Source organism: Protopterus annectens, chromosome 2.part1, assembly GCF_019279795.1.
Source record: "Protopterus annectens isolate FY-2018-M chromosome 2.part1, PAN1.0, whole genome shotgun sequence".
Taxonomy (NCBI): Eukaryota; Metazoa; Chordata; order Ceratodontiformes; family Protopteridae; genus Protopterus; species Protopterus annectens.
This window is the reverse complement of record NC_056729.1, coordinates 332,155,335-332,171,797: the sequence shown is the minus strand read 5'-3', so window position 1 is coordinate 332,171,797 and position 16,463 is coordinate 332,155,335. Positions and strand designations below refer to the sequence as shown.

The 16,463-nt window shown below is 39.4% G+C and overlaps 1 protein-coding gene across 2 annotated transcripts in view; it reads right to left on the bottom strand.

The window, feature by feature from the left end:
* SEL1L3 (SEL1L family member 3) overlaps positions 1-16,463 on the bottom strand; it is a 1,757,172-nt gene that overhangs the window by 718,646 nt on the left and 1,022,063 nt on the right. For both annotated transcript variants that reach the window (XM_044062158.1, XM_044062159.1), the window contains exon 10: positions 7,012-7,223. In XM_044062158.1, the coding sequence (XP_043918093.1) occupies positions 7,012-7,223 (212 nt within the window). The remainder of the gene's footprint in view (positions 1-7,011; positions 7,224-16,463) is intronic.

The following is a 16,463-nucleotide window of genomic DNA, read 5'->3' as shown; positions in this document are numbered from 1 at the left end:
ATCAACAAAGGAAAGGAGGGCAGTAGTAGTACTATGATGGGGGCGAAAGCCATGTTGAGTTTTGGATAAAAGATTATTTAAAGTGAGATAATGTAGGAGTTGTTTGTGAGCACATCTCTCCATTATTTTTGCTATAGGTGACAATATAGCTATCGGTCGGTAGTTAGAGGTTTCTGTGGAGGGACCACCCTTATGAAGAGGGATGACGTAGGATATTTTCCAAAGAGAGGGTATTTTGCCTTCGGTTATAGTCCTGTTAATTAAGATTGAAATGGGATAGGCTACTACATCTGATGCTATTTGTAAATATTCAGCAGGGAGTCGATCGGCCGATAGAGTGGATGGTTTAAGTTTTTTCAATAGGGTTCTAATATAGGAGGTGGATATTGGTTGAAGGTTAAAGGCAGGTGGAGCATTAGAAACAGCAGTAGTAATGAAGGAGGAGGAAGAAGGTAGCTGACTGGCTAGTGACTGGATGGTCTCGGTGAAAAAAGTGTTGAAGGCATTGGCCACTTCTACAGGATCTTTACCAATAAATTTCTCTGGGGTTGGGGTAGAGGATTTCCCTGAGTGAAGGAGGTTATTGAAACCTGCCCAAAACTTCTTAGGGTTATTGCTGTGTTTATCCTGGAGGTGACAAAAGTAGTTCTTTTTATCCCGGGTTATGTCTGATTTAGTGGAATTTCTATGCTGCTGGAATTTAATACGGTCAAGTGGTGCTTTAGTGGTTCTCCACTTATCCCATGCTTGATTTCTAAGCTTGATTTTTAATTTAGTTTCCTTGGTAAGCCAAGGTGTGATCCGGGCCTTTGATCTGATGAGTCGATTAGGGGCATGTAAATCTAGTATATTTAGAAATGTGTCATTGAAGAGTGACACACTCTCATCAAGGGGAAGTGTTTTTAACATCGACCAGTTACAGGATTTGAGTTCCTCCAAAAATATACTTGGGAGAAATTTCTTCTTATTTCTAACATGTCTATATATGGGAGGATTTGTACAGGTCATTTTATGTTTCAAGATAAAAGTGACAAGGTGGTCACTGAGGTCATTAGGAAGGGTCCCACTGGTATAGTTTGGTGTATCTTTATTGGTAAGAATCCAATCAATGGTGCTATCTTTTTGATTAGCATTTCCAAGTCTTGTTGGTGATATGATGTTTTGGGAGAAGCCATGTAAGTTAATGGGCAAGGGATTCTTCTGGTCAGTGAACTTGGACCAGTCAATGTTAAAGTCGCCCAGTATAATGGTTTCCTGAGGGTAGTGCATGGTTAGCCAAGATAGGGTGGATTCCAGAGTATCTTGGTTGTTCCCTGGTGGGATATAAACTACAATAAGGTTAATGCATTTTTGGTTGTTTAGGCATATTTTTAGGGAAATTAGTTCCATATTGGAGATGATAGGGGGTTGTAAGGAATTCCGGATGATGTTCAATGAGTTTTTAAACATAACAGCTATTCCCCCCCTCCCTTTTTTTTTGTTCGATCTATCCTAAGCAAATTATATCCAGGTGGGAGAATCTCTTCATCCTTTGTAGAAGGTTTGAGCCAAGTTTCCGTTAGACACATGATGTCTGGGAAATGTGTGGCTATAATAGCATGTAGATTATGAACTTTATTTTTAATACTTCTAACATTTAGATGGAAGATAAGAAGAGAGCTAGTGCTTCTTGGGGATAGGTTAGGGGTAATATGGTCTACGTTTGAGGTTGGGCCTGGGTTGGGGTGAATATCACCATCATTAACAATGCATTTTTTCAGATGGTCTATCAGTCTTAGTAGCTTACTAATTAACTTTAAACTATATTTTGTAGAGGTAACTTTAGGGTGACGTAGCGTAAGATATACCCCTTTATAGCAGAATGTTGTAGTGATGAAATTCGAAGGAGAAAGCAGGTTAGTAAAAGCTAAAAAAACTGTAAAAACTTAAAAAAGCAATTCTTGAGAATGAAGAAATAACACCCCAAACCAGATATTTGAGCGCGCTTTCGTCTTTTAAATTTGTAAAGACTTCTTCAGCAAAAACATAAGAAGATTTAAAAACTGTGGTTTAAATACAAAAACTAAAACAAAAGATTTAACAATAAGCCTATGGGGCTGGTGGTAGTAATAAACCAATAGGGTTAATAGTGTCAAACAGTAGGTGTAACCTTCTGTGTGTAACAAGACACTGTGAGCTTTCTTTATTAGCAGCATGTAAAACCTGTTTGTTAAAAAATAAATCCTTACTAGAAACCAAGAAGAAAAACCTTCTGTGTGTAACAAGACACTGTGAACTTTCTTTATTAGCAGCATGTAAAACCTGTTTGTTAAAAAATTAACAGTGTGGTGTACAGACACAGGCACCTAGAATTGTAATTTTAATATAAACTTTCCTCTGCTATTTTCTCAACTATCTAGCTAAGTGTAGAGAAGCTAGTTTGCTTGCTGAGAAGCATTATCCCAATAGTGTTGTTTTAGATCAATACTTGACTTTTCCTCCCAGCTCAACCACTCCATATTTAGTTACAAACCCCTCTTGCATAGCCCCTTGTAGATCACAAAAACAAGGATCTACAGCAATGGATGTGCACTTTCCTACTGTCTCTGTAGTCAGCCTGATCAAAATGGGAATCTTAAGAAAATGTATTAATTGTCTCATGTTTACTGACGACTGCCTTATTTTAAGCACACTGACACAGGATGGAAGATATGTAATTACACTATATACTTGGAGGCAAAGTACTCACATACAGACACTCACATCTCCAAACAGGTTACCAGTAACCCACACAATACACCTACTATTGATTAGACATATAAACTCAACATGCACTGTACCCATACCTGAAAGAACTCCCAGCTGCTGACCTCAGCAACCTCACAAATATTCTACACAAACAACACCCATCAGGACACATACAACCACATCGCACAATGTTTCAACCTCTAACCCCTTAAGACAAATTACCAGACAAGCCAGTATATTGGTCATTGGAGTCTCTGTTGTGAGACACACTAATGCCTCACTCACCAGGATGAGCAGGAGACTATTACGGTCAGTTGCCTATCAGAGGCAAGGATCTGCCAGATCACAAATGCATTCAGGACACTGAACCACAAGTATCAGTATAACTCTGTCATAGTCTATGCAAGCATTAATGACCTGAGGTGTACCTCTCTGATTATTTGAAGAGACATATGATAGAGCTTTCAAATTATGCGTCCCATGTAGGTATGACCGTACTACTGAGGAGCATTCTACCTTCTCCAAGGATGATGCCACAATATAAAAAGATAATTGACTTTAACAATTGGATTAATTACTGGTGTCATTCTAAGGGGGTCCAATATTTGTCTGCATGGAAGAACATGATCAATAGGCCACACTGCTTTGCCAAGGATGATCTGAACCTGTCCCCACTAGGCTTTCAGATACTGGCCAAAACATTATCCACCCCACAGTGCCTTTTTTAGGCAATGCCAAACTGATAAACCTTCCAACACAGTAAAGTCTACTCAAGATAAGCTAAAGGTGTTAGCGGTCAATCCTAGGAGTCTCAACAAGACCCTCCACTCCCCGGAAGTGCTTCTTATCCCTGAGACTGTTGACATCTATGCAGTTACCGAGACATGTTTTAAAGCCACAGAAGGCACCGTGGCAATGCAAGGCTATAATGCCTTCCACACACTTCGACCAGCTACCACACAAGAAGGGACAAGAGGTAGAGTTGTATCAATCTACTTTAAAAGCAAGCACACCTCAAGATTGGTCAAAAAATATGACACATTTAGCTACTCCATGTAAAACTAAACTCAGGTATAGTCCCATACTGTATCCCTGCTAGCTACAGGTCCCAGTCTAAGATTCAAGATAACCATACCATGTACTTGTATGTACTGGAGTCAATCACCTTTCAGCCCAGCACCATATTTATGGATGATTTCAGCTATCCCACCATAAATTGGGATACATACACAACCACTAACATGCAAGCTCAAAGATTCCTGGATTTCGTTAATGCAAATATCCTGAAAAAGCTAGTCTGCATACCCACTATGAGTGCAAATATCCTGGATCTGGTACTCACAAATATGACAGATTGCTGTATGACCCCAGTGTAAAGTCCTCACTTGTCAGATCACATCACAAATCGGTCACACTTGAAATGAGCAAACATGTACGAAATCTTCAGACACTGGACCCATCCCAGTTCAGTTTCATCAAGGGTAGATCATGCCTTCTAAACCTGGTGGACTTTTACACGAAGGTCAGTAGATCCATGGACAAGGGAAAAATGGTGCACGTTGCCTACCTTGACCTGGCAAATGCATTTACCACAGTACCTCACTTGAATATTATACACAAACTGACAAATTTTGGCATAAATCCCTATATCACCTGATAGATAGCCAAATGGCACACTGATAGGACACATGAAGTTAGGGTGGGGAATCCACCTCCACCAAGAGACCTGTTACTAGGTGTGTCCTACAGGGATCAATACTTGGACCTCATTTGTTTAGAATATACTTCTCTAAAGTCAAGACAAATGTAGAAGCCCTTTGGCTGAGCAAATTTGCTGATGATTGCAAGCTGAGTACAATCACGGAATCTCCCAAAGATGTAGATACCCTCCAAGAAGTTCTGACACAGAAAAATAACTTGGGCCAGAGGCACAGCCCAAAACTCAATGTACAGAAATGTATAATTATATCTGTGATGCCCATACACTGGCCCAGCAATCATAGGTTCATAGGTAGGTACTAGGCTATTGGCCCTAGGGCCCATACAAGCCTACAAGAAGCCTTAATCCTCACCACTAACACCAGAGAGGGGCGTCCATATAGGGAAAGGATAATAAATATACACACAGTAAAGTACAATTTCCCTTAAGAGCACACATAGATCGTACTTAGTCTGGGGCTGGTTTCTCCCTTTCTCTCCAGGTCCCAAATAAGACTCCCCACTGGCACAGTTATAGGGTCCAGATCTCAGCCTGGTGGGCATGCTAGAACCTCTAGTACCCTCTCTGTCCAACCAGTGCTTCGTGTCACTTCCCAAGTAGCTGACACAAACACACTTTGAGATAAGAGTTTATACAACCACACAGGCACTCCTCCTTTCTGTCCTTAAATTGATAACACAGTACCACTGATTCATTTCACATTACATCATTTCTTTCTGGTTCCCAGGCTAACAGACTCTAAGAAGTTAATGGCCCCTTTGATCTTGCAGCTGGTAAGGAGCCAGAGCAATAAAAGAAATTATACATGCAAACTCTAGCCATTAACTCAGGCCTCAAAACAATAGGCAGAATTCCTTCATCCAGACATATCGGCTCCAAGTTTTGACAAAGAATTGACTTGTCAGCTTTTTTACAGCCGAGTACACTGTTGTTACATTTTTGCAGTTCCACATTTAACACCATTTTTCCCATTTAAGAGAACAAGCCTGTGGCTTATATTAATATTTACAAATGACAGAATTATCTACAAAATTCTATCTGGCTAGGCTGGCAGCCTTCACCTATCTTCACAATATCCTTTAGGAAGATGACCACCCCTGAAAATGACAACATTGGTAACACTTCCCTAAGGGTAGACCTAGTGGTAAAGGACTTGGGAACACAGTTTGACAGTAATTTGTATTTTGATCACCATGTATCTATGGTGGTGAGAAAATCTTTCTTTGTGGAACAACTTATAAGTAAGGGCATGGCATTTAAATCTAAGGAAATCATAGCCTCATTATATGCAGCCCTTTTTAGACCAATAATCGTATAGAATGCAACCTAAGGTGTGTACCTGACCAGGTATTTGTAACAGCTGAAGTGGTCACAGAGGTTCTACACTAAAACAATACAGGGTGTAAATAACATGTCCTATACAAACTGTCTCAAAACCTTGTCCCTGTACTTGGTTTCTTACAGACTACTGAAAAGCAATCTATAGCTAGCCTACTACAAGGCATTCTCTGATCCTGCCCTGATGGATATGCTACACATCTACAAAACAATTAGCACTAAAATTACCTGATCTAAGGAGCTAAACCTCATCTGTGGCATAAACAAAGCATGTTGGAAGGATATGTATGTGTCTCAGAGATTACCCCTTCACTGGAACCGATTCCCCACTCATGTGAAGTGGAGCTCTCATCTAAGCCTATTTAAATGCAATTTTGACCAATGGATGTAAATTGAAAATTCACCTCAGCTTGTCGCCTGTGTCCTTTATGGATAGGAGCAGCTCGTAGATGCCCTATGGCATAGGCATATATCAAAGTCATTCAGTCATTGGGAAATGATAATTGGGAAAATTGGGGCATAAATGGTTAGGCTTAAAAAGGTTCTAGGGCTATTAGCCTAGTAACCTCCTATGATTCTATTATCCTCTGATAATATGAATTCACACAAACTTAAAGCAGCAGCTGTTGACAGACAGGCTTGATGTGCTAAAGTCCTTAATATCACAAAGAGATAGAGTCCACTAAATGACTATTCAACAACAAAACAACAATGCAAGGGAAGTAATGCAATGCTGAATTGCAAATATATTTTAGTGCATTTAATGCTGTACATACTATAATAAAAACTGAGATGTTCAACCACATATCTTTAAAATGATGCGAAGAAACAAAAGCAATCCCCTTTACGTATTAAATTTAAGATGGTATCCATAGACATACAGCATATAGTGAAGTGCTGATTAACAAGTGTAGCAGCCATATGCAAGATGTGGGTGATCTTATGCATGTCTAATTAACTGTGAGCCTCTGTGCAGAAACAGATCCTTAAAATATTACAGATTTGCAAACTTCTTTATTGTTTTTTTTCTCTACACACTGGCTATTTCTTTTATTACTGATAATGTACACAAATTCACAGCAAATCAGTACATAAGATAACAGTAACATAATAAAAATGAAAATTAATTTTGTCAACAATTAGTTACATAAACTACAGGAAACAGAGTTGCTTTTAAATTATATTAAAAGGAGATTATTTTGACCAGAAGACATTAGACAACCTACCTGTGAAGAATGTTGATACACACGAAGTCCCATTTCATAAATGACAGCAAGGAAGTAAGTAGCTCTGTGGTAATCACAGCAACTGGAATCCAACAAAGATGGCAAAAGTGAACTCACATAGTCAAGTCCTTGTGGACCAGATAATTTCTCGGTAACTTTCTCAAATATTCTTTTGCCAACGTATGAAGTCACCTCAAGCTGATCTGACAGATCTAGTAATAGAAAACAAGCAACTTTAAAAAACATCTAGAAAGAAAAATTCAGCAATGTTCTGAACTTATCAAGATAATCGGCTGATTATGTTAAAGTACGTGCAGTCACATTTTCTAGTTACGGAAGACATCTGCCTTCAGAGAAGAAAAGCAACAGGTTCTATGTTGAACAGTAAAGCATCATTTATGAGAGCCTAAAGATAATTTGTACAAATGTTGTGCATTTCATAGAAAGTGTCAGTTTCAGATACCTGTTCATTTATGAGCAATACGAAACATCTTTAAAAAAGATAAAACATTACTACTCGAGTTTCTCTTAAGGTAAATCAGTGTTTGTAAACTAAGAGTAACAGTAATTTGAATCATTGCAAAATCTGTCACTTGATACTGTGAAATTGTAGCTGACTCATCTCTGTCACCTCTGTGACTAATGCTGGCAGGACTTACCGAGCATTTAAAGTTTTCCCAGGATGCCTTAGTACTTGCCCTTTACCTGTAATGCTTAGTGCCAAATGACCCTTTTCAGATCTCTTTAGCTATGGCTAAAGACAGTCATCCTTCAAACAGGCCCAAGACTACCATGTTTTTCATCAAATTTTTGAACAAAATGCTCAGGTTTGATCCTTGTTGCATTTATTTGCATTACAAGCCAGTCTGTTTCAGTTTGTTTTCATCTCTTTCCAGCTGTTTTGCCAAATGTATTCTGCTAGTTAATTGAAGACTTGAGTTACCCTTACCCACTCTCTGCTTGATGCCATTACTTTAGTTGTCAGTAAAAAACAAGAGTCTCAGTTATTTAAAAAATGCAAGAGTCTGGCAAAATATTCCAGGGTATTCTTTTGCTAGAAATGACCTTCTGAAGTTCAATTTCAAGGCCCACTTTTGAAATCCCATAGTTGTTGGTGTCAGCTTCGCCCTCAATGGTTAGCATCAAATTGTTATTCCAATGCTAAGGTCAACTCTTTTGGCCCTAACCTTGGGCACATCTACATCAAGTGCCAACCCTTTAGGGTCAGCATTCCCATCTTCAAGTAGGGGGTCACTGGCAGTCCCAATTAGAATACTGCATAAGGACCCCTTAACAGCAATTCAGACTATGTTTCTACTGGGACCTCACTTAGTTGCCAACTCTGCAAACCCCCCCCCCTCCCCCCATAGTTTTTCTCAGCAGCATCTTATGGTTGTGAAAGTTGGACAATGAAAAAAAAAGATAGGAAGAAGATCGATGCCTTTGAATTGTGGTGTTGGCTTACACTACTAAAAATCCCACGGACTGCTCATAGAATGAATCAGTCAGTCATTGCCAAGATCCAACCCAAGTTCACTTTGGAAACTCAAATGTCAAAGCTCAAGCTATCCTATTTTTGACATACCATGAGAAAGAAAGCATCATTGGAGAAAGGCATTATGACTGGTATGGTAAGCGGCCAGCATAAAAGGGAAAGACTTTCGATCAATTGGCTTGACACAGTGACAGCAGACATGAACATGTCACTATCAACCCTTACCAAATTCTCTTCCTTTGAAGTCAAAAGGTAAAGACCAATGCAAGTGGAAGCATTTAAACTGACCTGCAAAATCTCCCATACCAGAGGCTGATTCTTTCTTATTATCTAATGACCCCCTGCATGCTTGCCAATGTCTTTTGGTCCCCCAGGTTGTACACTTGGGTACTTACCCCTTGCTGATGAGATGGGTATGATTTTACACAAGGCTCTTTTCTGTACCTGAAAAGACAAAGGAACTCAGGCCCATTCTCATCTAGACTAGCCTAAACTAACACTTTGTCAAGAAGCCCTTTCACATGGAAACAGTATAGCTAATTGTTCCTTATCTATCCAAAGCAGACTGGATGTGTTCTTTGAACACTGAGATGCATGTTGTTAGATGCCGTCAAGTTAACTTTGACTCATGGTGACTCTGTAGACAGTTTTTCTAAACAGTTTGTGGTCTTCACAGAGCCTGGTAAGGGTTGAGAGTAACATGTTCATGTCTGCTGTCACCATGTCAAGCCAACAAAGCAGAGGCCTTCCTGTCTTGACACTGGCCACTTACCATATTAATCATAATGTTTTCCTCCAATGTTGCTTTCTTTATCATGGTGTGTCAACTAGGATAGCTTCAGCCTTGGCATTTGAACTTCCAAAGTGAACTTGGGTAGGATCTTGGTAATGACTAATTCGTTCTATGAGCAACCCATGGAATTGGTTGTAGTTTACTTCAACACAACAATTCAAAAGTGTCGATCTTCTTCCTATCTTTCGTTTTGATGGTCTACTTTTCACAGCCATATAATGCTGTTGAGAAAACAATAGCTTGAACTAATCTGATCTTCATGTGAAGAGACACATTTCTACATTTAAACACCTTTTCTAGACTCAGCATAGCTTCTCTATTGATACATAGATGCTGTTGAATTTCCACAATACTTGCTGATTCCATGTCAATAACTGTCCCAAGAACACTGAAGGTATTGACAACTTTGTCTTCTCCATCAAGACTGAAGCTGGTTGTGCCATCAGTTTTAAGTATCTTCACTTTTTCATATTAAGGTGTAGGCCCATTTTGGGACTGTGCTCTTTGATGCTTGATAGTAAATGTCTCCAGTCATTTTCACTCCCCTCCAATATTGTCATGTTGTCAGCATAATGAAGACTGTGGATAATTCTGCAACCAGTTTTCACTTCATAATTACTTTATACAACATTGATTCTATGATTTGCTCTGCCATACATATTACACAGATGAGAAAGGAGACATTCTTGACGACTTTGAACCATTCTGCTTCTCCTTGTTCAATTCAGACAGCTGATTCTTTACTACAATAAAGATTGCACATGAGAATGATTAGGTGCTCTGACACAACCATCCTTTTCAAAGATGATCACAAGCCTTCATGATCTACACAATCAAAAGACTTTTTGTAATCAATAAACATATACATATTTTTTGGTACTTTTCCGTTAGACCCCTACTACGCGTTTTGGAACCCAGACTGGCATGTCTCGCCCTGTTTCTTTCCCAGCAGCCTCAGATCAGCACCACACTTTGTCTTTCTCAAACCTTGGACTCTTACTTCTCTTTGACTGTCCTCCCCTTTGTACTACATGTCCGTAGCCATTTTTGGCCTTATTCCTATCCGCACGGCTTTGGATCGGCACTATGCTTCATTTTTCCCAGACCTTGCGGTCTGACTTGTTTCCCACTGTCTTCCCCTTCCTACTACATCTGTGTGGATGATTTCTCTCTCTCGATTTAGGACTACACTTTGGTATAATAAAACATTTATGTTTTTAGGTTGTCTCTAGTGGTGCTTAAAGTCACTGTATACTCTACACCACAAGAAGAATTGTCTCTGCATGATGCAAAAAGGACAGCAAGAGTTTTGGGGTAATTTATCATTGCAGATATCCACTTGTTCGCAAGTTTCAGTATTATTTAAAAAGAAGACCTTACGGAGTACACAAAATCTCTGAAAACAACTTTTTTTTTGCAGCGGAGACACATGACTGGTCAACCATTAATTCGTAATGACAAACAATATTTCGCGAGATGGGAAAATAACACAGTAAATCGTCATATCTGTAACATACACCTACACTAACGGGTACTCAGATAACTAATGAGATTATTGGCAGTTTAAGAAAGAATAAATTACCTCACGCAATGTCATAGGTATGCCTGTAACTTCTTCAGATCGTTCTCTGTTTCTGTGTTAATGGATGGTGCATTCCTTGTTCCCATTTTCATTACAATCACAGATATTTCCACAGATCCTAAATTACTTTCACATAATAGGTCTGTTTGGAATGGCTTCCAATTGTCCCTGTGACAAAGCGGCCCATGGCACTATCTAAACACAGCAGCGCAAAGTGGTAGGGGTTTAACGGAAAAGTACCATTTTTTTTTCTAATATTCTTTGGCCTTTTCTTAGACCCATCTTATATTTGCAATGTTATCTAGTATTCCTCTTCCCTTTTGGAATCCAGTTTGCACATCTGGGAGTTCCTGCTCCAGGTATGACTGTAGTCTCCACTGTATTATTTTGAGTAAAATTTTGCAAGGGTATGAGATAAGGGTGATTCTACAGTAATCAGAACAGTCAGTAGGATCGCCTTTCTACAGTATTGGGAGAAATATGCTTTCTTCCAGTCAGTTGGCCATGATGATGACGATGACTTGAGTATTTGTTGGCACAGTGTTGTCAACAGATCAAAAACTTAATTTGAGCACTTTGGTATTTCTATTGGAATTCCATCAGAACTGTGGGCTTTGTTTTCAGTAATTTTTAGTGCTGCCACAACCTCCTCCTTCATCACCATTGGTTCCTGTTTGTATGTTGTAGCCTGGTACTGTTGTTGAATAATTTGATCTTTCATATATAAAGACTCCATGTATTCTTGCCACCTGCATTTCATTTACTTGGCTTCAATCAGCATAGCACCTTGGACATCTTTCAGCATAGCAATTCTAGGTTGGAATTTTCACTTGAGTTCATGCAACAAAAGGCTGTACTTGTTCTTTCCTGAATGTTTTCTTCTAATTCCGTACACGTGTCACTGCAAAATGTTTCTTTATCTTGCCTTGCAAATCATTAAAAAGAGCAGTTGCACTCCTTAACACTTTATTTTTCTCCTTTTGCATTGGCTTCTCTACATTTCAAAGCAATTTCTTTTGTTGCACTGGACATCCATTTATGTTTGTTTTGTTTCGCAATTGGTTTTAAATTTGATGCTGGCATATCTCCACATAAAAACAGCCAAGGAATCAAGCTGTTCCTTCATTTTTTGATAGGAGACTTTGATTTTCAGTTCCGGACACTGATTTTTAGGCTCACATCCTCAAGGCATTCAATAAATGCATGTCAGTAATTGCACTGGGTCTCAGGCTGCAGGACTTCAGTTTTTTTGTTTCTTGTCTTGAATATTGACTTCTTGTAGCCCCAGCTATGTAGAGTATGACTATCTCCAGGGATTCTCTTCCATGGCTTTTTTCGGAATAATGCTGAATGAGGTAAAATCCCAGATGAAGCTCACACTGTTAATTATGCTCACTGGCTGTAATCTAGGCTGTCTGGCTTGTCATGCCTCTCTTCCTTGGGACGAAATCCTTCCAGTTAAGTCAACTGACCCTCCTCCATCATCCCAGGTCCTATGCAATGGCATCCTCGAACAATGAAGCTTCTGACATCCACAGCTATCGCAGTTCCCAATGCAAGATTACTCATAAAGGTTCTTCAGTGGGCCCTCAAATTTCAGCAAAAGCAGTTGATAGACAACTTAAAGGCACCTATTAAAATATCCAGGAAATGCAAGGAACATCTCATATGGTGCATCTGTGAATCCAACCTTTCTCTGTACAGACCCTTTCTAGCCCAAGGTCTGCAGGTGATGGTAACCATAGATGCCTTTGTTTTAAGGTGATGCATTTGGAGTAGAAGGTCCAAGGCACTTTGTCAAACCAGATGTTTTGTAAATAAATAATATTCTTCCTACATTCCAAGTTTTTAATGCTCCTTCCCATCTGGTGAAAATGCCTTCTACTCCAACAAGAGAATGTAAGAATGGCCTTAACTATGAATCACCTGCTTGATGCTTCTTACCTCCTGGGACATGCTAACTTCCATTGTTGAGTGGCTCAGTTGCTGCTGTCTACTAATGTCCTATGAGTGGTCTTTTACTTAGTCTCTGGCAGAGACCTTGTTCCATTGCTGGGGAAGCCTTCCTAAGATTTTATTTGCCTCCCATAGCCTCCCACAGCCAACTTCAAATGCAGCAGCTTTTTTTCTTATTCTTCATAAGGAAGAATTCCCCAAAGATGTACTCATCCAGACATGGTCACTGGATCTCCTTTATGCCTTTCTCAACTTTCTCCTTATTCCCAAATGTATGGAGAAAATCAAGTCACGCAAAGGAAAAACAGCCCTACTTTTGGCTCAATAAGTGTTGTTCAATTTGCTATGACCTCATCTCCTGGTCAGACCTCTCCTCTTGAAGCCTTCCAAGAACCTCGTTTTTCATCCATCTGGCAGGCCTCACCTAGAAGTTCACTCCTTCATGTTTACCACTTGGTTTCTCCAGCTTACAACACAATGACTAGGGAGCCTTCAAACCTCGAAAGGGTGGTTTACATCCTCAGTTTTGCACACAGACCTGGCAATAGCAAAACATAATGAAGCAAGTGAACATCCTTTTCCTCTTAGGTCATATCCAAGGAAGTAGACCTCTTTACAGCACCTACTTCCATCATCCTACTGTATCTGGGAGGGATTTTTGATTCAGGCCTCAATTTTCTCCTTCATAAGGTACTCCTGACAGCCATTTCAAACTTTCATCAAGGAGCATACTATGTTTCTTTAGCTAATATTAAAGTTTGCAAAACTTTCTTGAGGGTCATTTTCTTGCTTTATCCACCTTTCATATTTCTAGTTTCACTTTGGGACCATTACTTTGTTTTAGAGAAACTTAAATTTTCTCCATTTGAACCAGCTTCTTCTGCAGAAATAAATTAATTAACTGGAAAACTCTTGTTCTAATCATTGCAATTTCAGCTAGGAGAATATCAGAACTTCAAGCTTTGCAATTTTCCACAAGGACAGAGTGTCCATGAGGATGAATCCTTCCTTTATGCTGAAAGAGGCCCACAGCAGATAGCATTAACCAGTTAGTCGACCTTTCTATGTTTTGTCCCAAATAATTCCAGTCACTGACAATAGTTGTTGCATTGGTGGATGTGCACAGATGACCCCGAATTTATTTGAAAAGAACAAAAGCCATAAGGAATGATTCCCAGCTTTTCATTTTGTTTTCTAATTAAAAAGTTGTTTCAAGGTGTCAAAATTTATTTTTCTGTTTGGCTTCTGCACTGCATAAAACAATTATCAAAAACATATCAAACCCTTGTCAAATTTAACTAATGCTTATTCTACCAGATCTATCTCCACTTCACAAGCCGTCTTCAAATGCACCTCCATGGATGACATCTATGTGATTTCTATGTGTTCATCGCTGAATACTTTTGCAAAACATAACTAGATGGTTATGATCTCCTAGATGAGGTCCCCCTTCAGGGCCACTGGTACTCAGGGAATACTTCTATGCAGAGTCACCCAATAGGTCCAGCTTGAAATTCTGGCCTAGAGGAGACAGAGATGAAACTCCTAATGTCAGATATAAAAGTTAAATGCTAACCATAACAGCAGATCTATCACCATTCCTGCCCTTCTCCCTGTCTGAGCCTGAAGGATGCCTTCCTTGGTAATGGCTAGCTATTTGACATAAGATTTCTTTGCGCTGAGCTCTACATTTGTGGGCTTCAGAGATATGGAAATGAAGTCCTTTAGTGATAAGCATTATCGTTAAAGGGGAAAGGCTAATGTAGCCAGGGAAATTTTCAGATGCCATGCTGACCAAATCATGCCAGTCTTATTCCTACAGGTGACAGAGACGGAAACTTCCAGAACAGATCTGTCATTACTGCAAATAGGCAATATTCATATCTGATCTCAGATGTCCATGCTGAGGACAGCTCTTCAGAGAGATAGACCCTACTATATATTGAGTCAGTTAGAGCTCTCTCGTTTGTGTGTGTGTGTGTGTGTGTGTGTGTGTGTGTGTGTGTGTGTGTGTGTGTGTGCGTGTGTGTGTGTGTGTGTGTGTTTGTGCATCTGTGCGTGTGTTAAAAAAAGAAGCAAGATACAAAGTCTTTGTAAATAAAACAAGTATTGTTAAAGTTGTAAGTAAGTTTCAATAATGCTTTGCAGTCAGTGTAGCATAAATTTGCCAGGATGCAATAATTATCCAAATAATCAGATACCTACCCTAGTTTAGTTCTGAAATATGACAACTATCATGCACTTAAATCGCTCTGAAGGAAATTGCACACTAATATTCTGTGGAAACAGAAAAAAGGTGTGTTTGTCACTTGTCATCTATACTTATATAACCTTGCAACTTCCAATATTTTATATCATTATTGTCCCACCTCATGAACAAGCATGGTTAAAGATGTAAAGATGTATTGCATTACATTCTTAGTTAAATTTCCTGTCATCATTTTTCACCTTAAGGGCACGGCCACCTCAATATTTCCATCGAAGGTAAAGAATATTTTCAAAGTGGAAAAGGTTTTGTGTTTTAAAGGTAGCTCTGGGTGTAGTTGGGGAGGGGGTGTAAGTGTCAGATATGTGGGTATATGCCTTTAAATGCTAATGAGATATCTGCAATGTTTAGTAAACAATGTGGTAGACAGAAGTTAAAAAAAATTCCTTTTCAATACAGACTACAGCCGTAACTAGGGGTAGAGTGAAACTGCTCCAGAAGAAAGTTTTTAGAGGGTGCAGGCAACAATGATGCACGAAAGCAGCATTGGTATTAATATATGAAGCCTTGGTGAGATCTCAGCTTCATAACTGAATACCAATATTGTATTTGCAGTCACAGAAGAAGCACTGAATGCATGAGTAACTGTAGCAAGCTGCTTGTAACAGTTGTAGCAAGCGGTTTGTTACAGTTTCAGGAGGGGAGAAGAGATTTTCTGAGAATGAGCACCAGTTTTGAGAACTGTACAGGACATTAGATGTCCTAGAAAATCTATGATACAGACATCATTAAATTACTGCTAGTGTCTCTGTGTGCTATTTATTAAGCTTCCTGATATGACATTATTCAAGTATAAAGTATAAAAAGTTTTGAAGTATAAGAAGTTATGGACGCACCAAAACGCTCCATCTGTGTTGTCCGTTTTCATTCTTCCTCAACTAATGGGTTTGGATCTGATACTTGGGTCCAACTTGGCCATTACACTAGCTCGTGTCCTCCAAAAACTCTCAAGCTCCTTCCCTACTCATAATGCACCAATCCCTAATGTACCTCAGACCTTGTTTGCTGCTTGATAGAAAGACAATTACAATTTACCATATCTGGAGCTCAACACAATGAACAGTCATGTCCTTAAAGCCTTCTGCTCCTCCAGGAGTCAGTCATTAAAAAGGATGGGGGTTGCAGGGTGGGGAGTTGAGAAAGAATGAAATTGGACAACACAGATGGAACATTATGGCGAGTAAATAACTTCATCTGATGTTGTCAATTTTTGTTTATTCCTCAACTAATAATAGGTTCACAGGTGTGTACTAGGCTAATGGCCCTGGAGCCTTTACAAGTCTAGTCCATAGGATTACCCTGGCATCGTGCAACCTGACATTAGTCCCCAGTGTCTCTGTTGAGTAGAGCCACTGGAGTA